We start from the raw sequence: 23,726 nt of genomic DNA, 5'->3' as shown, positions 1-23,726 counted from the left end.
AGTACATTGCAGTCAGTCAACGCAGGAAGGTTGGGCAAACACAACCTGGTGTAGAATTGGACAGAAGGCAGAGTTACGATTGGTTGCAGCTTATTTAAGGCAAAGGAAAACAAGGCTGCATTGGTCAAATCTGTAGCCAATAAAGGCCTGGGCAGAGAAGTAACAAAAATAGAAATTGCCAGTGAAGCTCAGCAGGTCTGGCAGCATCTGTAGAGAGAAAGCAAAGTTAATGGTTCGGGTCCACTTCTTAAGAATGTTCTGAGCTTTTCCAGCCATTTCTTTTGTTTTGATTTGATTTATTATTGTCAGATGTACCGAGGTGCAGTGAAAAGTTTTGTTTTGCATGCAGGCAGATCATACTCTGTGGGTGGCACAGTGACTAGCACTGCTGCCTCACAGCGCCAGGGACCTGGGTTCAATTCCTGCCTTAGGCAACTGACTGTGTGGAGTTTGCACATTCTCCCGGTGTCTGCGTGGGTTTCCTCTGGGTGCTCCGGTTTCCTCCCACAGTCCAAAAATGTGCAGGTTAGGTGAATTGGCCATGCTAAATTGCCCGTAGTATTAGGTGAAGGGGTAAATGTAGGGGAATGGGTCTGGGTGGGTTGCGCTTCAGTGGGTCAGTGTGGACTTGTTAGGCTGAAGGGCATGTTTCCACACTGTAAGTAATCTAATCTAAGTAATACTACACAAAGTACATAGGGTGGAATGCAAAGTTATGGCCACAACGAAGGTGCATGAAAAGCAAGATCAAAATCAGATTTGGAATTTGAGAGGTCCATTAAGCAGTCTAATAACAGTGTGGGGAAGGATGTTCTTGAACTTGTTGGTTTGTGTGTTTAAGCTTTTGTATTTTCTGCCTGATGGAGAGGTTGGTATAATGGGGGTGGGAGGGGTCTTTAATGATGTTGGCTGCCTTCCCCAGGCAGTGTCAATGGATGGAAGATTGGCTTCTGTGATGGATTAGATTCCCTACAGTGTGGAAACAGGCCCTTCGGACCAACCAGTCCACACTGACCCTCCGAAGAGTAACCCACTCCAGACCCATTTCCCTCTGACTAATGCGTCTAACACTACGGGCAATTTAGCACGGCCAATTCACCTGGCCTGCACATCTTTGGACTGTGGGAGGAAACCCACACAGACACGGGGAGAATGTGCAAACTCCACACAGACAGTCGCCCGAGGCTGGAATTGAACTTGGGACCCTGGTGCTGTGAGGCAGAAGTGCTAACCACTGAGCCATGGACTGGACTGTGTTCCAGCAACTGAACTTCTTTGGTTGAACGTTTGGAAGTGGCAGTGCCACAAGAATAGAATCAGAATCAGAGTCCAGCGGGCACTGCAGGGGCTGGGGTGCATCCCCCATCACCCCAAATAATGTTAGCTTATTTGATTTTCCGAAGCTTCTGTTAATCGTTTGATTTTGTATCGGGCGCTGATAACCTGTTAAAAGTTTATTTTCAGAATAGAGTCAAAATAGAAAGCATTTTTTTCTAAAAAGGTTGGGGGAGGGGGGGATTGTCAGAATGTTAATTTGGAGGCAGATACAGTGATTAGAAACACTCTGGTTCAGCCTGAGATGCAGAAGGAGCTCAGTTTTTGAGGTAAGAGACCAAATTTCAGTGCAACGTTCTCTCAGAAGTGACTTCCTAACGAGCAGTCTCGTCACTGTATCAGAGATTCAAGTTCCTCTTCAGGTCTTAATGTCAAAACAGTGAGGCTGGTACTGAGGGAGTGCTGCACTGTCAGAAGGCGCCGTATTTTGGCCTAGCTACTAAACCGAGACCAGCCTAAAAGATCCAGTGATCACTAACTCAAACAAGATCAGGGAGACTACTGCCTCCTCAAGCCCCTCCAGTGCCCAGTGTCCTGGCTGATGTTTGTGTTTCTACCAACATCTCAAGATTAAAAACATTCAGGATTTGGACACGATGACATTGCTGTTTGTGGGACTGCGTACAAACTGGCTGCTGCTTTTCCCTCATAACAGGTACTACATTTCACAAAGGGTGTCACTGGCTCTAAAGTGCCCTGGGACATTCCTGAGAGAAACACATAAGAAACAGGAGCTGAAATAGACCATTCGGCCCATCAAGTCTGCCCCGCCAAGTCAGGAAGATCATAGGTGATCTGTCCTAGGCCTCAACTCCTCTTGTGTGCCAGCTTCTCATAGCCCTCAAATTTCCAATATTTCAAACATCCACCTACCTCCTCTCTAAATATTTTCTGTGATCTAGTCTCCATAAACCTCTGAGTGGAGATTTCCGGGTGTTTGCTACTGTGTATGTGTGCGCACGTGAGAAAGACAGGCTGGGCGCAGCTGAGTTGTTTTCTGCCTCTCATTGTTGGCCTGCTCCCGATTAGATTAGATTCCCTACAGTGTAGAAACAGGCCATTTGGCCCAACAAGTCCACATCGACCCTCCGAAGAGTAACCCACCCAGACCCATTTCCCTCTGACTAATGCACCTAACACTACGGGCAATTTAGCATGGCCAATTCACCCGACCTGCACATCTTTGGACTGTGGGAGGAAATCCATGGAGACACGAGGAGAATGTGCAAACTCCACACAGACAGTCGCCCGAGGCTGGAATCGAACCCGGGTCCGTAGCACTGTGAGGCAGCAGTGCTAAACACTGTGCCACCCTAAAAAGGTTTAACAAATAATCTGCTAACAATATCCCTTCACCCTCACTCCCTGGCCCTCTAAAAATGAGATCAAAGCAACTTCTACCTTTGCCTTTTGCGAGGACATTGAAGTTTGCAAGAATTTTGCAACTTAGCACCCAAATATGCGGGTTGTGACAGAGGACAAGGTCAGGAGTCGGATAGAATTTGGGATCCAAGGCTTGACCTTCAGACTTCAGAATGTCCCCAGTGTGCTTTGAAGTGAAAGTCACTGTTGTAACCTAAGATACACAGCAGCCAATTTGCAAACAGCAAACTCCCATCATCTACTTCTTTTATTCCTGATGAAGGGCTTTTGCCCGAAACGTCGATTTTGCCTGTCCTCGGATGCTGCCTGAATTGCTGTGCTCTTCCAGCACCACTGATCCAGAATCTGGTTTCCAGCATCTGCAGTCATTGTTTTTACCTTCTTGTGGTCGGTTGAGGGATACATTTTGGCTGGGACTTTGTGGTAGAATTCCACCTGCTTTTTTTTTCAAAGTGACAGTGCAATCTTTTCCATATTTCCAGGAGGAGAGCTGAAATCTCCATTTAATATCCCATTCAATAACTAGCACCTCTGACAGTGCAGCACTCCCTCAGTACTGGCACTGAGTGTGTCACAATATTTTATGAGGTCAAGCCTATGCAGTGAGATCTGAACCCTCTACCTTTTGATGTGCATCATTTCTTTGTTGTCCATGTTGTGTGTTTTATTGGGTGGAGGGGAGCTTTGTTGAGCTGTTCAGCCATAAAGGGACCAGCCATCACAGCTGTGTTCAATCCTTCCCACACCCAATACACATTTTTACAACAGAAAATAATCCTTTTGAGTATAAAAGCAGGCCATTTGGCCTATCGAATCCACACTGAATCTCCAAAGAGCATCTCAACCAGACCCACCCTCCTACCCAACCTACAACATGGAGGGTTCAGGTCCTTCTCCATTTTCCATCCCTGAACACTAGGGCAATTTAGCATGAGCTGAAAATGTGTTACTGGAAAAGCGCAGCAGGTCAGGCAGCATCCAAGGAGCAGGAGAATCGACGTTTAGGGCATGAGCCCTTCTTCAGGAATTCTCCTGCTCCTTGGATGCTGCTTGACCTGCTGCGCTTTTCCAGCAACACATTTTCAGCTCTGATCTCCAGCATCTGCAGTCCTCACTTTCTCCTCGGCAATTTAGCATGGTCAACCCACCTAACTTGCACACCTTTGGACTGTGGGAGTAAACCGGGGCAAAGAAAGATAGGGTTTAATTTGGATAAATTGCATTTTGGTGAAACAAATAAAGGCAAGTCTTATACAATTAAAAGTAGGGCTTTGGGTAATGTTATAGAACAGAGTCCTAGGTGTTCAGGTACATAATTCTTTGAAGTTTGCATCACATATGCATAGGCTGCTGGCTGGCTTGCTGTGTTCTTCCAGCCTCCTGCTTGTCTACCTTGGATTCCAGCATCTGCAGTTTTTTGTCTCGAAGAAGGTGTGTATCCTTCATTGCTCAGACCTTTTGACTACAGGAGTTAGACATGATGTTGAGGTTGTACAGGACATTGGTGAGTACAGTGTCCAGTTCTGCTCTCCTTGTTATAGGAAGGATATTATTAATTTGGCGAGAGTTCAGAAGAACAGGACGTTGCCTGGAATTGAGGATTTGAGTTGTAAGGAGACACTGGATATGCTGGGACCTTTTTCACTGGTATGTAGGTTGAGGGATGACCTTATCGAGGTTTATAAAATCATGAAAGGCATACATAGATAAGGTGAATGGCATGTGTCTTTTCCCTAGGGTGTGGGATTTGAAGACCAGGGGGTATATTTTTAAGGTTAGAGGAGAAAGATTTAAAAAAGATATGAGGTGCAATTCTTTTACACAGGGAGTGGTTTATGTATGGAATGAATTTCCAGAGGAAGTGGTTGATGCAGTAAAACTTACAATGTCTAAAAGACATTTAGATAAGTACATGAATAAGAAATGGTTGGAGGGATATAGGCCAAGCACAGGCAGGTAGGCCTAGTTTAGTTGGGAAGGGCTTTTGCCCAAAACATCTATTTTCCTGCTCCTCAGATGCTGCCTGACCTGCTGTGCTTTTCCAGCACCACACTCTTGACTCTGATCTCCAGCATCTGCAGTCCTCATTTTCGCCTAGTTTGGGATTATGTTCAGCATGAACTGGTTGGAACAAAGGCTCAGTTTCTGTGCTGTGTTACTCTATTTGCTAACAAAAGAGAGGTGTGAGATCCTATTTGGTGAGGTTCTCTCCCTTCAACACGGGGTGGGAGCAAGGAGAGGGGAGTGTGCTTTACAGACAGTGGTCCTGAGGCCAAACCTCTGCCTGTCAGCCAGGCTCAGTTCAACATGGGCTCAGATTAAGACCTGGGATCCTAGTTTAGGCCATGGCTATTATCAACTGAGTAACATCTCATGGGTGAGAGAAGATGATAAATCAAAAACCAACTGCACTTTCCAAATCTCTCTTTTTTTAATTCAGGTGATGCAGCAAGTTGCTTTTCACTGAAGTTCAATTTTATAAAATACATTAAAAATATTTGCTCTTCAAAACTTGGGTTGACAGTATTTTTACAAAATACTTCCCCAGCCCCCATTTCTACTCCCCCTCCCCTTCCCACTTCCCAATGTTGTCACTGGACTGCGATGACTACTGATAATCCAGCAGTGTAATCATACACTAACTGCCCTTTAAAGCTGGACCCCTACCATTAGCTGTTCCACAATATAGTGAAGTATTTATACAGCCTGCTAAGAAGGTTTAACAGCCAATCAAACATCTCTGACTTGTACCCATTGTTATACCATGTGGCATGTGGACACTTTGTACACAGCTAGCTCCCAGTGTTACAAAGACACTTGTTATTTGATATTTTAAAATTTTTTTGGAGGAGTTAGATGCGTGTGGAAAAAGAATGAATGTTTTGCCAGTGTTGTGGACATATCTGGAGTGATTTTTTCCAAAGAGGTAGTTGGACGGCTACTGTGGACATTGGAGAGTTTTTTAAACCAGTCTTCCTAGAAAACACATGACTGCTTGCTTTGCTTCAGACCACTGCTAGGGCTGTTTGAACAATAACAGGCGTGGGAGGTTTTACCTGGTTCAGTTGAAGGGAAGATCACTGAGGACAAAGCTGAGTAGGAGGAAAGCCTGCTAAGAACAAGCTATCCAACTGATCCCTGAAAAACAACACTCCAGGTGAAGCCTGCTTGTTTATTTGAAATAGTGATTGCTTTTTTTTGAACAGAATATGTCAAAAGGGCTCCAGAGACAATTGTAAAAATCATTATAGTCATTAGAAAGAGAAGACTGCTGGTGGTTTAAACTGAGGGTCACCACGCCTTAGGCAAGGGGTGAGGTTGAGAAGGTGGGGACCTTCATGGTAACCTCAGCTGGTGCAGGAATTGAACCCACGCTGATGGCGATACTCTGTATCACAGACCAGCCGTCCAGCTAACTGAGCCCCAGAGACAAATTATCCTTGATCACCAAAATCATAACAGGCTGAAACTCAACCAGGACGGTGATTTGCTTGATCACCACCATGGCCCTTGCAAGAATCTGAAACAAGGAACCTTCGATACAATGAGTAGGTACCACTGGGATTTGAATCTTGCATTTCCAGTTTATTGGATAGACGCTTTAACCAATTAAGCCACAGAACCATCCATTAGAGTTTTCTTTAATTTTTTCTCTTTTCCTGAAGCATGTCTGCATATGGGAATGTGTGTGTTCTTGAGGACATTGACAGTCATAAGGTTTTATACTCCTTTATTACTGACTGTGCATATAAACCATTTATTGCACCTTTATTTAATTGGCCACTGGGAGAAGTATTTTTATTTCATATTGTGACCAATGGAGTAGTGGAACTAAAGCAATAATGTGTCCCTCCAAAGCCTCAGTTGCAACATCACAGCAATAAATGACTAGGTAATCAGTTTTATTGTGCATTTGGTTCAGTGATAAACATTGGCCAAGATGCCAGGGAGAAATTCCCAGCTTCTCCTGTATAGTGGCCAAGGGGTCTTTTATGTCTGCCCAAGGGGCAGACAGGACTTTGGTTTAACGTCTTAGTCCGAAAGACGACTCTTCCAAGTGTGGAACACTGTGTCAGCTTGAAATATGACCCTCATGTCTCTGCAGTGGGGACTCAAAGCCTTCACTTTCTGTTTCAGAGGGCTATGGCTGACCACACTCCATCAGCAACCCCCAAGTGGACACCAATGAGATCGGTTTGAGACGCAGAGCTGATTCTGACAGCTAACGATCAGGGGAATTGTGATTTGTGTCTCTGTATGTGTGTGTGTGTGTGTGTGTGTGTGTGGGTGAAAGTGTTTTGAGGGTGTGTAGGTGAGTGAGGATGAGTGTGGGGCTGTGGAAGTGTGTGTAGGTGTGAGTATCAGTGTATGTTGTCATGTGTTTGAGAGAGTGCGGCTGTACATGTATGAGTGTGACTGTGAGAGTGAGAGATTATATGCAAGGGTGTATTATCTCCTGTTAACACCCAAACTAGTACATCCAGTGACAACATTGCTACATGTCACACTCCCTTTAAACACCTACCCCACCCCCACCGCATAGTGAAACAGCCTTGCTCTAAAAGAATTCCCTACCAAACATTACAATAAAGCCCATCAGCCAAAAGATATACTCCCCACAGTGACAAAGTAAAACAGATGAGGTCAGTGCTGTCTGGCAAATATTGTACAGTTTTACTGCAATTCTACCCATCCCACCCCACCCCTGAACATGCCAGTTTTCAGTCATTCACAATATTAAACTATACAACATTCAACAAATGTACTTTTGTGCCTGTCCCACCCTCCCCGAGCTGTCTTCTTGAATTAGAATCGTGTTTGACACTGACCCAAACCCACACAAGTTATCACAAACACACTGGTAATACAAAAAATTGTCATACAAAACGCACCCTTTGCCCTAATCCTGGGGCACCCTGACTGCTTTCAGCTTGAAATACATTACAAAGAAAAAAACTGCTTCGCTCCCAGCGCACCATGTAAAAAATACATGACTATTAGAAAAATACAGAGGAGTCTATCCAACTCTCCGACGGAGGTGCAATTCTTGTAGGCTCCTTGAACCATTACACTCACTGGCACACGTGCACCACCACCCCAATAGACACCTCGTTCACCAGCCCCTGTATTATCACTGATAACTTTTGCAGATCCAAGTCATTCCAGGTGCTGGGCACCGTGATTTAAAATGCTGCAGATAAAACACCCCCCATCCCTCAGAGGACCCAGGTTTTGCTATCTTCTTGCGACGTGTCATTGCAATGGCATACCAGCTCTCTGCACAGATTGAAATACCACTGTTCATTTCTCCTGTGGCAAGTCCAGACCAAGTTGATAAGCTATTCGACAAAGGATGGCAACACAGTTGAACTCCATGATGCAGTTTTCGCTGGACATCTCAGGAAGTGATTGGCAGAGGGGAGTGAATCACCTCTCCTAGCCGCTTCCCCACCCGCCAGCCTTCCAACTGAGGGTGTTCATTGGAGAAACACTGAACTGACACACCATGGCAGTGACCACCAAAGCAATCTGACAGGGAAATGTAGGCTTTGGGTGGTTCTAGAATTCTGTCCCTCAACCCCGCTGCCTCTCTCACATCCTTTTGAGCCATTCATCAAAAACTTTCATCATCCAGGTTTTGGTGGTGTGTGTCTAATATCTCCTTAAATGGCATCAAACTGGTAATGCTCCTGTGAAGTGCAACTTTAGAGGGGCTAAATAAATGCACCTTGTTGTTGAGAAGAGAATAGCCAAAGTTAAAATTGCTGTCGGTTTTGCCTAAGGTGCTTTGATGTGCCTGAACTGTTGAACAATATGACTGCGATCAGCTTGACATCATCCTTGTCAGTGCTGGTGAGGGGAATTCCATTATAGGTCTTAATAAAATCCAGGCTGTCCTGCAGTAAAACTCAGGAAATTCCCTTCCATCCAAAGGGTGGTGGAAATTTGAAACTTGCAACTTGCCATCTCAAAATGGCGAGGATGTTGGACGGGTCAGAAGAGTGGCTTTGAGGATTAGTGGGTTGGATTTTTACAGAGTAATGACTTCAAGAGATTTGGACTTGATGTCGTGTGAAAGACCTGCATTTATATATAGACTTTTACAAGATCATGACAGCTCAAAGTGATTTCTATTGAAATACTTGAGGAGCTGAATGGCTTTATCCTGTCCCTACGGAGTGGTGTTTAAGACGGGCATCAAGTATAATAGCCCACCCCAAGGGAAAAAGGGACCTGTGACTCTCTCCACAAAGGAGGTTATTCTCACCCCTGAGCACCCTCTTCACCACCCCAGCCCCACTTACATACACAAGCAGGCTTCCTAAGCTGGTTTTCTGTGATCGAGACCATGAGGCTGACTCATGAGGGTCAGCATGGAGCAGCAAGAACTCCACAGCAGTCCTTTCTGCGGCCTAAGGGACCAAGGAGAGTGCTTTGCTTCTGACCCATCAGAGAATGGTGCTGCTGTTCACAAATATGGAAGTCTCTTTGAGAGCAGAGGGGTCACATGCTCAGTGATGAACACGAGTGAGACACCCATCTGTCTTCACTATCCACCTAATAGGCCGTGCTTATCGAGTGAGCCTTGACAATGAGTCTCAGCTATTCAACCTCAGTGTGCATCACAACAAATTCCGTCAGAGCAGGAGCAGGCCATCAGCCCTGCTCCTCCATTCAAAAAGGTCTCAGTTTATTGAATTTCAAACTCCCACAGCTACCAAGTACCCTGAGCACGAACCTGAGCCTTTGGATTGCGATGAATGTAAACTCGGAAATACCTGGCATTCACCTATCTGAGAGGGTTGGGGGGGGGAGGTGGGGGATGAGTGCCAGGAGCAGAAGGGGGTCAGGAAACCAATACAGGAGGTGTTTCGGAGATGGGAGGGCACAGCTGTTGGAGCTGTAAGGTCATGTCAAGACATTTCCAATCCATGTGCACAGACCTCCGGGCAGCTGCACAGCTTCAAAGGAACATGGGTGCCGTGGGCACTAGCGCTGGTGTGGGTATTTCTCTGCCATTGTCTCTAGTCCCTTGAAAGTCCCACACTTGAAGTCTCCATGTGGGGCCCTGTGTAGTTCTAAGACACTTCCTTTCAGTGGCAGATCAATGCCTCCATTCTCCTCACCCACGAGAAAAATTCTAACTGAAGAATGCTGGCACAGCGGAGTATCCTCCTGCGTGTGAGGTTGGCACCCCGCCCCTCAAATATTGTCCAACTGGCCAATAAAGCTCTTCCTATTCTCTTCCTTTCCTCCTCCCCAGCATCATCTACCAATGGTCCTCCTCCTCAGTCCATTAATCCATAACATCCCACTCCTAGCTCAGGAAGGCCTCCGTCCCAATTGAAAATTGGCCAACAATGTGTGTCACGACATCACATTGTTTGTTCAGGGAAACCCCCATGCTCCCCACACTGCTGCGGCTAAGGTTTAAATGCCTGAAACTTTAAATATTCATAAACATATTGGATGGGGACTGGGAAGAACATTCATCTTCACGGGGATTACATCAAATTTTACCAATTGGAACCTAGACCATTCAGCCCACATCTCCGCCCTGGTCCTTATGCCCCATAAGTTCTGTACAGAATGACTGAGGGAAAGTTTTCTCACTGCACCCTCCATCTAAAAGGTCCATCCTTTCCTCTGTCAGGGTCCTACACCCCAAGCCCACCCCATGAACCGGGCTATGATGACACTTCCCCCACCACCTCACCACCTCAATTGGAGAGCTGGGGCTCCTGGAGGTGTTCACTGTGGCGTTTTTTCATGTGCTTCTCCAGGGTGCTGTAGATACTGAAGGGGATGTTGCACGTGTTGCAGCGGAAGACTTCCTTGCCCGGCTGCATATGCGTCTTCATGTGCCGGGTCAGCTTGCTGCTCTGAGTGCAGGCGTAGCTGCAGAGCTCGCAGCGGTATGGCCTCTCCCCCGTGTGGCTCCTCCGGTGCACCGTCAGGTTGCTGGCGTTGCGGAAGGTCTTGCCGCAGAACTCGCAGGTGTTGCGGCGGCGCCCCTCGCCCAGCCCCCGCCCGACGCCCAGCCGTTTCGGCGTGCTGTGCCCGCTGGCCGTGCCGCTGTCTGCCGACGCCTCCCGGGGCGGGCTGGAGGAGCAGGAGCCGGCATTCTCGCCGGAGTTCTCGGACGACGGGGAGGCCCGGGCGCCGGCGGCTGTAGAGGAGGGGGCTCCCGCCGGTCTCCGGGAGGCCGCGCAGTCAGCCAGCCACCGGGAGTAGAAGTTCCGGCTGGCCTCCTCCGACAGGTGGTCTTTCTCGGCCTTGATCTGCCTGAGGGTCCCCCTCAGAAGGCTGGGGCCCCGTGGGGGTGCAAGAAGCCGCTTGGAATGAAAGCCAAAACCGTTGGCCAGGCCTGACGGAGAGGCCCTGGCCGATTCGGTCTCACCATTAGCAAGGTCACTGTCCCCCTCCATCTGGAGGCGTTCTGTCTCAGACAGGGCCTCATTTGCCTGGCAGTCCAACTGCTCCTTGAGTTTCCCCAGCTGCTGATCTTCACCCGACTCTGGTTCCTCCTTCAGGACCTTTATCTGTTGTGATACACAATATACAACAAGAGTTATTGTGAATGTGACAGCTCAGCAAAATGGCCCCTGCAGCCCAACAGTACAGGCTGCATTTACATTCCTACTTCTTCACAGTTATCATTAAATCTCTACATTACAGAAAGAGGCCATTCAACCCATTAATTCAGCAAGGACCCTCCAAACAGCATCCCACCTTGACCTCATAAACCGCATTTCCCATCGCTAAATCACCTAACCTGCACATCTTTGGACTGTGGGAGGAAACCCGCACAGACATGGGGGAACATGCAAACTCCACAGAGTCACCCAAGGCTAACCAAGTAAACTTGGTTTGAGACTGTTCATTTCAATTCTTGTAAAACCAGCAAACTCTCGTCTTACAGAAGGAAGCAGGGCATTCAGCCCATCTCTCTGCTATGGCTTTTTTTCTCATTGGTCACAGGATGTGGGTATCGATGACTGGGCCAGCATTTATTGCACAAAGGCATTTAGCAAAGATGTCAGTGTAAAGAACATCAATGATGGGACCTCTGACAGACTTTAATGTAACATCCTTGTTGCTGGTGTGGATCGTTACCTGTGTAAGGTGACTGCCAAAATGGGCAAGATGAAGGTGGCCAAGGTCAAGTCCTTTATGAAAGTACATAACTACAACCACCTGATGCCAACCATTAACATTCCCCTGGATAAGACTGTTGTGAGTAAGGAAGTTTTGAGGAATCTTACTCTGAAGTGTAAAGCCAGATGGGAAGTTTGAACGAATGGTGCAAGACAGGAAAGAATAAATGGTTCTTCCAGAAGCTCTGATTTTAAATTGTATTTCAATGTAAATATATATTTATTATAAATATTAAAAAAAAGTCAACCACATCGCTGTGGCTTTGGAGTCACATGTAGACCAGAACAGGTAAGGACAGCAATTTCCTTCCCTACAGTGAACTAGATCACTTTTTTATGACAATCAATCGTTAGATGTTTGCTCATTTCTCTTTTAATTCCAGATTTTTACTGAATTCAAATTTCACCATTTTCCATGGTGGGATTTAGCCCTGCAGATCTGAATTAATTTTGCAGTGACACCTGTTTGCAGAAGTTTGCATGGGATGACGACATCGCTGGCTAGGAGCCAGCCAGTATTTATTGTCCATCCCTAATTGCCCAGAGGGCAGTTAAGAGTCAACCACATTGCTGTGGGCCAAACCAGGTAAGGATGGCAGTCTCCTTCCCTAAAGGACATTAGTGATCTGATGGGTTTTTCCCAACAAGTGATAATGGATTCATGGACATCATTAGACTCTGAGTTCCAGATTTCTATTTAATTCAAATGCCACCATCTGCCAGGGTGGGATTCGAACCCAGGTCCCTGAAACATTACCTGGCTCTCTGCATTGTCTGGGGTCCAGTGATAATACTATCGGCCACCATCTGCCCTTAGTCAATCTCGAGTCACCTCTACCATTTATTAAGCCCATCAAATCACAACTCCATCTCCCCACACTATCTCGACACCCTTCAATTCCCCAAATATCTCAAATTATTCAACGTTTTCAATGACTGAGCATCCACAATGTCTTCTTCTCTAGAATGTCAAAGACCCCCACCCGCACCCCTCTTCCACCTCAATTTAAGGATTAGCTTCCTCTCTCATGTTAATCGAGTATCCACAAGGACTGCAGTGATTGCAGAAAGAGCCTCACTAGCACTTTCTCAAGGGTAATTAGGTATGGGCAGTAAACACTAGCCATGGCCAGAATCCATTCAACAATTCTTTAAGAAATCGCTATTTACAACTGCACTCATTGGCGTCTGGAAGAATCAGAGGAGACTTAAGATTTAAATGGATTTGAGAGGAGAACATTTCCTTTCCTGAGGGAAACTAGGGTACAGCGTAAAGATAAGGTGTCTCCCAGTTACGATGGAAATGAGGAGGAATTTCTTCTCTCAGAGTATTATTAGTCTTTGCAATTCGCTGCTCTGGAGACTGCCGGGGTGTGGTGGGATGGAGGGTGTGTCATTGAATAAATTCAAGACTGAGTAAAACAGATTTTTAATCATCTAAGTGGTCCCAAATTATAATGGGGGTAGGCAGGAATGTGGAGGTGAGACCACAATCAGATCAGCCAAAATCTTACAGTAGTGGAAGAGGCTTGATGGGCTGAATGGCCTAATCTTGCTCCTAAATATTAAGATCTTATATCTCCTGGTGTACTTGTGGGATGTGGGTGCCGCTGGTTGGTCAGCATTTATTGCGTGTTGCCTTTGGGAAGGTTGAAGGCCTTCTTCAACTGCTGCAGTCCATATCATGGAGGTTGTGCCACAGTGCCCTCAGGGAGGGAATTCCAGGATTTGGGTGCAGCAGCAGTGAAAGACGCTGATATATTTCCAAGTTAGGAGGGTGAGTGACTTAGACGGGAATTGGTGGTGTTCCAATGTATCTGCTGCCCTTGTCCTTCCAGATGGAAGTTGTTGTGGGTTTAGAAGGGGCTATCTGAGGATCTTTGGTGAATTTCTGCAGTGCATCTTGTCATTGGTACACACTGCTACTGAGTATCCAGTTGAGGAGGCAATATTGCAGGGCTGTGGGAAAACAGCAGGGTGGAGGTGAAAGGAGTTGGATCACACAATGGGGCGAATGGCCTTCTCTTGTGCTGGCTCCTGAGAGATGGAAATTGGAGAGTGAGTAACTTGCCAGAGCTCACCTTTAGGTCAAGAGTGACTTGCACAGGAAATATTATAGGGCTGCAGGAGAAAGATTTGGATAGAGCACAATGGGGCGAATGGCCTGCTCACATGTTGTCTTGGGCTGGGGGGGGGGGCGGTGTAAGCTGGTGGCCTTGCCAGGGCTCATGTTTAGGTCACGATTAATTTGACGCAAGGAGGCTAGGAGCTGCATGACTCTTTCAAAGAGCACCTTGGGATGAATGGCCTTCGCATGTGATGGAATGCGAAGGGAGGGAAACAGAAGAGTGAGTAACTTGCTCAGGCTTACGTTTATTGACTTGAGGAAGTAACATTGCAGGGTGATGGGAAAAGATGGGAGGGGAAAAGGAGTTGGATTGTACTTCCAAAAAGTATGATGGGGCGAATGGCCTCCTCCTGTACTGGGTGCTGAGGGGAGGGAAGCTGAAGGACGAGTAACTTGCCGGACCTCACCTTTATGTCATGCTCAGTGCTGAGAGCTGGGTAGTCGGTGGCGATGTGTTCGTCGCCGTCCTCAGCCATGCCATTCTCCAGGCCCGGTGCCTGGTAGGCCCGGTGTCGGTAGCCATCCTCCAAGAGGGGGCCATCAGGCAGAGCTGCGGCCCAGCCGTTGAGGATGCCGGCGTGGTTGATGTGCGTCTTCATGTGGCGCTTGAGCTTGCTGGACTGGCTGCAGGCATGGTCGCAGAAGGGGCACCGGTACGGCTTCTCGCCGGTGTGGCTCCTCCGGTGCACCACCAGGTTGCTGGGGAACTTGAAGCTCTTGCCGCAGAACTCACACTCCTTGCTGCGGCCGTGGGGCCTGGAGGAGGAGGAGGAAGCGGGCGGTGGAGACGGAGCCAGACCCGAGAGGAAGGCCGGTCGGCCTCCTGCGCCAGGCCCCAAGCCTCCCGCCGCCAGCTTGCGCAGCCTCCGGGAAAAGTCCATTGCCTTCGCCGGCATCCTCATAGGGAAGGTCCGCTCGGTGGCACGGTGGCGGGAGATGGCCTCCTCAGAGCCGCTGTCGCTGTACTCCGGCGGACCCAGGGCCGATGGGCCGAAGAGCAGCGAGTTGGCCGGGGAGCGGGGCCCACGCACTGAGGACTCGGGGCACCGTGGCTCCTCGAAGGGGCTCCCCTCGAGCATGGAGGCGGATGGAGCGGCCTGCTCCTCCCCGGGCGATGGAGGGATCCCCGTCCTCTCCGAATCATCCAGTTCCAGGTAGATCTGCAGGCCGTGGGTGTACTGTGCATGGTGCAGCAGGACCCTAGCACTGGAAAAGGGCTCCTCACAGGAGGTGCAGACATAATATGCAGGTTCCAACTCATCTGTGAAAGCAAAGAGACACCAACAGTAATAAATAAAAAAATCAGAATGTGCTGGAGAAACTCAACAAATGTGGTAGCATCTGTGAAGAGAGAAACAGAGTTGACCTTTCCAACCCAATTTTCTTCAGAGCCTAGTTTTTGTTATTTTAAAAATATACTTTGTTCATAAATTATCTTGAGGTACCTACACAGGTACTAAGGCAGCTCTGTACAGTCTTTGGATCTAAAGACAAAGCAAGCATTGGAATTTGACATTCCCTGCAGTTGCTTCTTGAAAGCTCGGTTGTGGCAAATCTAATTGCAATCTAACTTAGGACAAACGGTCGGAGGGCATCAGAAACAAAATCAAAAATTGCTGGAAAAAACCCAGCAGGTCTGGCAACATCTGTGGGGAGAAAGCAGCGTTACCGTTTGCAGGCCCAGTGACCCTTCTTCAGAACTGAAACGTCAACGCTGCTTTCACTGCACAGATGCTGCCGGACCTGCTGAGTTTCTCCAGCAATTTCTGATTTCCAGCAACTGCAGTTCTTTGTTTTTTTTTAAATCAGAGGACATCAGTTTAACTCGCTCTGACCCTCTGTACTCAGCTGCTCTGATCTGCATCAGTTCCCATTCCAGCGACCCCCCCCCCCCCCCCCCAACACATTCCAAAATCTTATCCTTGTTTCCCAATGCCTCTGCCCACCTCCTTATTTCCATGCAGGTAGATGGTGGTGTACTGGTAATGGTACTGGACCAGTCATCCAATTAGTAATGCTAATATTCTGGAGGCAGGGATTCAAATTCCAGCATGGTCGCTGGTAGAGTCTAAATTCAATTAATAAAACCTGGAAAGGTGAGCTTGACAAAATGAGGGAGACATTGACAACTATCATCAATTATTGTAAAAGCTCATAGAGTTCAATAATAGGAAGGAAATCTGCCATCTTTACATAGTCTGGGCCTACATGTGACTCCAAACTCACAGCAATGTGATTGACTCTTAACTTGCCCTCAGAAACATAGAGCCATCTCGAGCAAGGGCAATTAGGGATGGGCAACAAGCACACCCATATCCTGTGAAAGAATAAATAAAGATCTCCGATCCTCCAATTCTAGCAGCAGCCGATTTTAACCTGTAACAATCGTGACTTTAGTTGTCTGAACCTGCCAGCTCTGAAATTCCCTCCCCAAACTTCTCCTTCCTTACAAAGCTCAAGTTTTAACCAGTTGTGTGGTCACAGTTCCTGCCATGTCTGTTTGCAGCTCGGAGTCACATTATTTGATGACACTCACATGCCTCGTCTCAGGAGATATTACAGATAAGGAGCTACACAAATGCAGCTTGTTGTTGTTTGCCTTACATAATATTTGATACATCTATTAATACATTACATCTGCATCCACTTCCTGCCTAAATAAATTAACTTCTGACTGTCACACGTTTGTCACAAATGTTTAATTATAGCTTCCAAGGTCTGTGTAGAAGTAGCTGAGGCTCCCTCTAGTCCATGGATGTTGTCGCCACTGAAAGTGGTCAACCCAAATTTAGAGTCAGAGATGTACACAACGGAAACAGACCCTTTGGTCCAGTTCGTCCATGCCGACCAGATATCCTTAATTAATCTAATCCCATTTGCCAGCACTTGGCCCATATCCCCCTAAACCCTTTCTATGCATATACCCATCCAGGTGCCTTTTAAATGTTGTAATTGTATAAGCCTCCACCACTTCCTCTGGCAGCTCGTTCTATACGTGCACCACCTTCTGCATAAAAAAGGTTGCCCCTTAAGTTTCTTTTAAAATCTTCCCCCCTCTCCCCTTAAACCTATGCCCTGTAGTTCTGGACTCCCTCACCCCAAGGAAAAGACTTTGTCTATTTACCCTATCCATGCCCCTCTATAAGGTCATCCCTCAGCCTAACGCTCCAGGGAAAACAGCTCCAGCCTATTTACCTTCGAAGTTACTGCACAGAACAGAGGCCTTGGCCTACCTACTTATGGTGATTCGGCAAAAGTAGCTTGGGCAAGATGAGGAAAAACATTTCTACGCAGTGAGTGGGTAGGGATTTGGAATACTCTGCCTGGAGTGTGGAAGTGGTAGGGTATTTCAAGGCTACAGGAGGGGAATCTGATTATGCAAAGAAAAAAATATTTGGAAGTCTGCAGGGGAAAGTGCAGGTGAGCAGCACAAGATTTTGTGCTCTTGCAGAGAGCTGGTACAGGCACAAAGACTGAATGGCATCCTGTACAGTGTAACTCCCTGCAAATTCACCCAGATTGGCATTTCTGCTCCACCTAGTTCTCCCCCTTAATCTTCATCCTACCTGACACTATACCCTTCATTTTCAGATGTTCATCAGCCTCCTTTTCCCTGGAAAGACTCCACAGAGGATGGCCTGCCCATTGTGCCTGTACTGGCCCTTGGAAAGGGCTATCTAATTCATCTTTTTCCACATAGCTCTTGCCCCAAAGCCCTGAAAATTTCTCCATTTCCCTCTTGAAAGCTATTGTAAAATGTGTGTCATCCACCGGATACTAAGAATTGGTACTAATTAACAAAACGACGCCATTTAAGGCAGTACAGATTCTATGTCGAAAGGGTGGCGCTGGAAAAGCACAGCAGGTCAGGCAGCATCCGAGGAGCAGGAGAGTCGATGTTTCGGGCATAAGCCCTTCTTCAGGGTTCCTAATGAAGGGCTTATGTCCGAAACGTCAACTCTCCTGCTCCTCGGCTGCTGCCTGACCTGCTGTGCATTTCCAGCGCCACCTTTTACAACTCTGACTCTCCAACATCTGCAGTCCTCACTTTCTCTGCAGTTTCTGCAAAACAAAATTAGACTGTTATCTGAGAAAGAAGAAAATGCAGGGTTATAGGGCAAGAGAACGGCACTGAGTGAAATCCTCATTCAGAAAGCTGGGGCTATATCCTGCTGTAGGAAAGATGTTGTTAAACTTGGAAGGGCACAGCAAAGATTTACAAGGGTGTTGCCGGGTTGAAGGGTTTGAGCTATAGAGAGAGGCTGAATAGGCTAGGGATGTCGGAGGCTGAGGGGTCACCTTACAGGGGTTTATAAAATCATGAGGGGAATGGATAGAATGAATGGCCAAGGTCTTTTTTTCAGGGTAGGGGAGTCCAAAAACGAAAGGGAATAGATTTAAAATGAGAGGGGAAAGATTTAAAAGGGACCTGAAGGGCAACTTTTTCATACATAGGGTGGTGCATATATGGAATGAGCTGCCAGGGGAAGTGGTGGAGGCTGGTACAAATACAATATTTAAAAGGTATCTGGATGGGTACATCAATAGGTAAGGCTTGGAGGGATTTGGGCCAAAAGCTGGGAAATAGGACTAGATTAATTTAGGATATCTAGTTAGCAGGGACAGTTGGACTGAAGGGTCTGCTTCCATGCTGTACATCTCTATGACTTTAAACACGATGGGCCAAATTCCCCTGCCCCCCACATTTGCACTGGAGCGATTCTACAACTGTTAGTAACTGATTATCTGGGTCATTACCTCAGTGCAGCTGCTGCAACGTTCTACAATACCATAGTGACCAGCCCTTCAAAAAATGTGCAAAGAGACGTTTGCAGTACATCGATGGTGCCCCTATCTCTGGGCCAGGAGACCTGGGTTCAAGTCCCACCTGCTCCAAAGGATGTGTAATAACATCTCTGAACAGGCCAGTGAAGGAAAGTGACCTGCAGGGAGCTTTGAGGCATCTTGTGGTGGGGGGTGGGGGGTTCGCAATCGGTGCTATTTAAATGCAGGTATTTCTTTCCAAGCATCAGCTAAGAACAGGAGGAAACAACAGGCCCGAGGATGCAGTTGGCGATAAGGGGCAATCGGGGAACAAAACATTATTCAACCAAGATTCAAACTTTTGACAGCAGACCTACTCCAACTCTGTACTGTTGCAGAATAGCTCCTGGGGTGAAAACATCAGGCAGAGCTCCCGTGTAACAGATAGAACGTAGAACATAGAACATTGCAGTGCAGAACAGGCCCTTCGGCCCTCGATGTTACGCCGACCTGTGAACTAATCTAAGCCCATCCCCCTACACTATCCCATCATCATCCATGTGCTTATCGAAGGACTGTTTAAATGCCGCTAATGTGGCTGAGTTAACTACATTAGCAGGCAGGGCATTCCACGTCCTTACCACTCTGAGCAAAGAACCTGCCTCTGACATCTACTATGCTCATCAGAAAGAAAACAAATACCCCATCACGGTTTGTGGGGGGTTAATCATTTTTTCTTTTTGTGTTTTTTTCCGCAGTGGGTCTCACTGGACCTGACACAGGTGCATCTTCCTAATCCTGCAAAGTGCTGTGGGGTAAGGATATTTTCTACCGCGTCCTGGATGAGATGGTTCCGCAGGCAGTCAGTCGAATGAATATTCAGCAAATAATAATTATCCAGACTAATTAAAAAATGCAAATTCTCTCTCCCATTCCCCAGACCCCCTCCCGTCCCCATCCCACACCCGCAAATGTTAATTTCAGAGATGCACAGGAGACTCCACAGGGAACTGTCCCGGGATTGGGAACGGGAGGAATATTAATGAACAGACAACACCTCGGGGATTTGGAGACATATGTTAATATGCAAATTAACAAAAGCTCCACTGAGTGCTTCAAATTGCACGGTGGTGTGGCTCCAGGCCTGTGTCGGGAGAGATTACAGCCAGGCTGGTTACCAGAGGCAACCACAGTGGCGTGTAACTCTAGACAGGCAGTGAAATGTGGACGAGAGTCTTTATTCCCCGCTTCCAATGGCAGGCAGTCGCACTGCATTGGGAGCTGGTCAAGCTTCAGCCTTTCCCACATCCCGCCCCCACAGAGTGGCCATTCGGCCATGGGAGCCATCGCAGCATGGCCAAACACCGTCACTTTTGGGCAAATTATAACAGCCTGCTCTTCACCCCCTAGGGATCAGCCCAGATGTGAGGACTGAAGATAGCATCTGTGTGCTCCGTATGGGGTGCATCAGAACCTGTGTGGCTTGGGTTGTACCTGTATGTTTTAATCCCCCATAGCAAGTAAAGATTTGCATTTATATAGCACTTTACACAACCACCAACATTGCTTTATGGTCAGTTAGTTATTTGTTTGAAGTGTCCGCACTGCTGTAATGCAGGAAATGCTGCAACCAATCCGAACACAGCAAAAGATCTGACAACACTAACTTGAAAACAAATGGATAATCTGTTTTTATGATGTTGATTGAGGGATAAACAATGGCTAAGGCACTGGGGAGAACACTTCAAAATACTGGCCAAGGGATCCACCTAAGGACAGCTGGGGCCTCAGTTTAACACCTCACCCAAAATGCAGCTCTGATATTACATGTGGGAGACTGACAGTCTAGATTTCTGAGCTCAAGTTTGGAGTGGGACTCATACAATCTGAGTTTGATAAGAATCTTCTTCAGAACGATAAGTGTTAACTCTGTGTCTCTCTCCACAGATGCTGTTAGACCTGCTGAGTTTCTCCAACAATTTGTGTTTGTTTCAGATCTCTAGCACCTACGGTATTTTGCTTTTATTATAGATCATGGTCTTGGGACGTCACACAAACATTTCATTTCTGTGGCTGAACTCACAAATCTTCTGACTCAGTATATACTCAAGATGGGACATTTAAGCTCAGGGTGAGCATAAGTGTTCATAGCCAATAGATCATCTCATTGAGAGAGTCATTATGTCACAGTAGGTGACTGCCAATTTGAATCCAAGCCAGACGGTGAGATAGAAAACAAAACACCTTTCTTTTATAAATGATGTTCCTTTTCATTCGGGCTTCCTAAGTTATTACAGAATACCAGTAGAGCCCTCTATTGTTTTTTTTTCCTGTTGATCAACCTGTTGGGAGATGTTATTACACACCTCAGCAACATGGGACTTGAACCCAGGCCTCCTGGCCCATAGGATAGGACACCATACCATAAAACCTTAACTAATCTTACTTTTCTTTATTTCCAAGAGGTGCTATTGCACACAACTGCGTGAACTTCCCACCACCAAAATCACCGTGACTCTTGTTATTTTTGCTTTTGTTTCCAAACAGTCACCTTCATCAGTAAAACACTTGTGTAACCAATTAGATATTCACAAGGAAAGCCCATTACTACAATATGAATAATCAAAAGTGAAGGGAGGTTAGTAGACACGCAGAAAGGGGCTAAATCAAAATGGAATTGGAGGTCTGCTCAGTTTAATTTTTTTATGCTAACCTATTTTTCTAATCAATCTGTTCAGACTTGTTATTACACAACTCAGGAGCAGGTGGGACCTGAACTCAGGCCTCCCAGTCCAGGGAGTAGGGATGCTACCACTGCACCACATCAGGTCCTTCTACTTAGGCTATACTCCTTGGAAACACCAGTCCCACCTGTTTTCCTTTTATACTATTTTGATTAAGCCAATCATACAAATTAAACCAAATTAGATGGCGACACTAACACAAATGTTAAAATCTTGAAGGAAACATGAAATTAAAACATAACATTGTTCTGGGTGGAGTGTCATGAAGACTGTGATGATGGATTACTTTTCAAACATCACCCTGTGCAAACCATCACTCCACCCAACCCATCTATAAACGTGGGGCCTACTGTAGGACTACAATTCCTCCTTTGCTTCTCATGACTCAAGTGGGAACCAACCTGAGAAACTCAATGATTCAGCAGCAACTTAAGCTGCATTAACGAAGTATGTCTGGGTGCAATGGTGATACTGCCTCAAAGTATGAGAGGTGGTGAAAGGTTTTGGTAGATTTTAAAACAAGTCTTAAATGAGAAGAGGCGTATTGTCAGTATTTGGGGTAGGGAAGGGGTGTGGAAGCAAAGAGGTTTGGAAAGGATGACTCCTAAACTTTAAAATGACCTGAAAGACCTTGACAAGCTTCAGGTCCCAAGAGTGGGAACACAGTGGAATTGCTCAGTGTTGCAATACATCACCAACTACAGAGCACATAGCCGTAACTCACCATCCCAACTTGGAAAAGATCTTTGTTCCTTTAATGTCACTGGGTCAAAATCCTGGAATTCCCTCCCTAACAGCAATGTGGGTAACTCTATACAACACGGACTACAGCAACTCAAGAAGGTGGCTCAGTACTACCCCTCAAGGAACAGTCAGGAATGGGCAACAGAAGCTGGCCCAGCCAGTGACGTATACATTCTGTGAACGCACAATTAAAAAAAAGCCATTCTAGACCAAGGCAGTCCACAGGATCCTGAACTTTGTCCTTTCTTTCACTGTAAACATCGGGTGAAAAGTCAGCACCGGCACAGATGACAGAAGGGAAGATTGACTTGAAGCTCGGATTTAAAACAAAAGGAGAGTTACTGTTTTGACAATCTTAGGACACCCTGAAGCATTTTATAGTCAACAGAGTACTTTTTCTGAGTGTAGCCACTAGGAAACATAACAGCAACAAACTGGCACACAGCAAGATCCCAAAACCACACAGAAACAATGACCAGAACATGTGTATTTTTTTAAGAGGGACAAATATTGGCCCAGTATATTGGGACCGGGGGTCGGAATCTCCCCAGCTTTTCTTCATGCAGGGAATCCACATAAGAGGGAGGAGGGCACAGTTTTGTGGGGTGGGGGAGGGCTGCTCGGTTTAACCACCTTCACCTCATCCGAAAGGCACTGTTTCCAACAGTGCAGCACTCCCTCAGTATGGGGCACGGGGAGTTTTCAGGCCTTAGGCCTGATCCCATGGCCTTATGACTCAGAGGCTGGCAGTGATCCAAGGCCAGCCCCTGTGTGGAGGCTGAAGGGGAAGGGAGGAGATCCCATGGAGCCAGGGGAAGGGGTTGGAGGGCAGTGTGGAGCAAAGGTTGATTATTTTTTTTTAAATCTGAGAGGGGTGGTGTGAGGAACAGAATGTGTGTGAGTGTGTGGTGTCTCTAGGTGCAGCTAGAAGGAACTAGAATGGCACACAGAGAGCGCAGTGCCCTCCCTGAACCCATTGCAAAGCTTCCTCAAATCAAACGTGTTTAGATTATCATCTTGTCTGACTGTCCTGGCCCAGCTCCAGGCATCCCCAAGGTTAAGGGCGTGGCTGCCAAATACCGGTTGGTGCAGGTTTGTGGTGCAGGTGAGAGGCAGCCACAAGGAGACCAGAGGCGGGGCCCTTCAGATGCCGGCCTTCCCCCCCCCCCACCAGAGGCGGACACACCACACCCCCACCCACCCACAAACTGGGCGGAGGACACCGGCTGCGAACAAGGTTCCAGTCCGCCCGCCTCACGCCACCTTCTCCGTTCACCCACCTCCCCGATGTCGCTGGCGGACTCTACCCCAAGGCGCGTTACCATGGCAGTTCCCGGACCCACAAACAGCGCGTAACCATGGCAATCCCGGGACCTCCCCCCCCGTTACCATGGCAATCCTAGATTCCCCCCCCCCCATGGGCCTGTTACCAAGGCAATCCCGGACCCCACCCCTACATGGGGCTGTTAC

The 23,726-nt window shown here is 47.1% G+C and overlaps 1 protein-coding gene across 1 annotated transcript in view; it reads right to left on the bottom strand.

The window, feature by feature from the left end:
- Positions 1–5,130: 5,130 nt before the first annotated feature.
- The window catches only part of LOC122542784 (B-cell lymphoma/leukemia 11B-like), a 49,914-nt gene continuing 31,318 nt past the window's right edge, over positions 5,131–23,726 (bottom strand). The window contains exons 3-4 of the mRNA XM_043680826.1: positions 14,412–15,265; positions 5,131–11,261 (exon numbers count right to left, since the gene is read on the bottom strand). Coding sequence (XP_043536761.1) covers positions 10,440–11,261; positions 14,412–15,265 — 1,676 coding nt within the window. The 3' untranslated portion in view covers positions 5,131–10,439. The remainder of the gene's footprint in view (positions 11,262–14,411; positions 15,266–23,726) is intronic.

The sequence above is a fragment of the Chiloscyllium plagiosum genome, chromosome 41 (genome assembly GCF_004010195.1).
Source record: "Chiloscyllium plagiosum isolate BGI_BamShark_2017 chromosome 41, ASM401019v2, whole genome shotgun sequence".
NCBI lineage: Eukaryota > Metazoa > Chordata > Chondrichthyes > Orectolobiformes > Hemiscylliidae > Chiloscyllium > Chiloscyllium plagiosum.
This window is presented reverse-complemented; position numbering and strand designations above follow the sequence as displayed.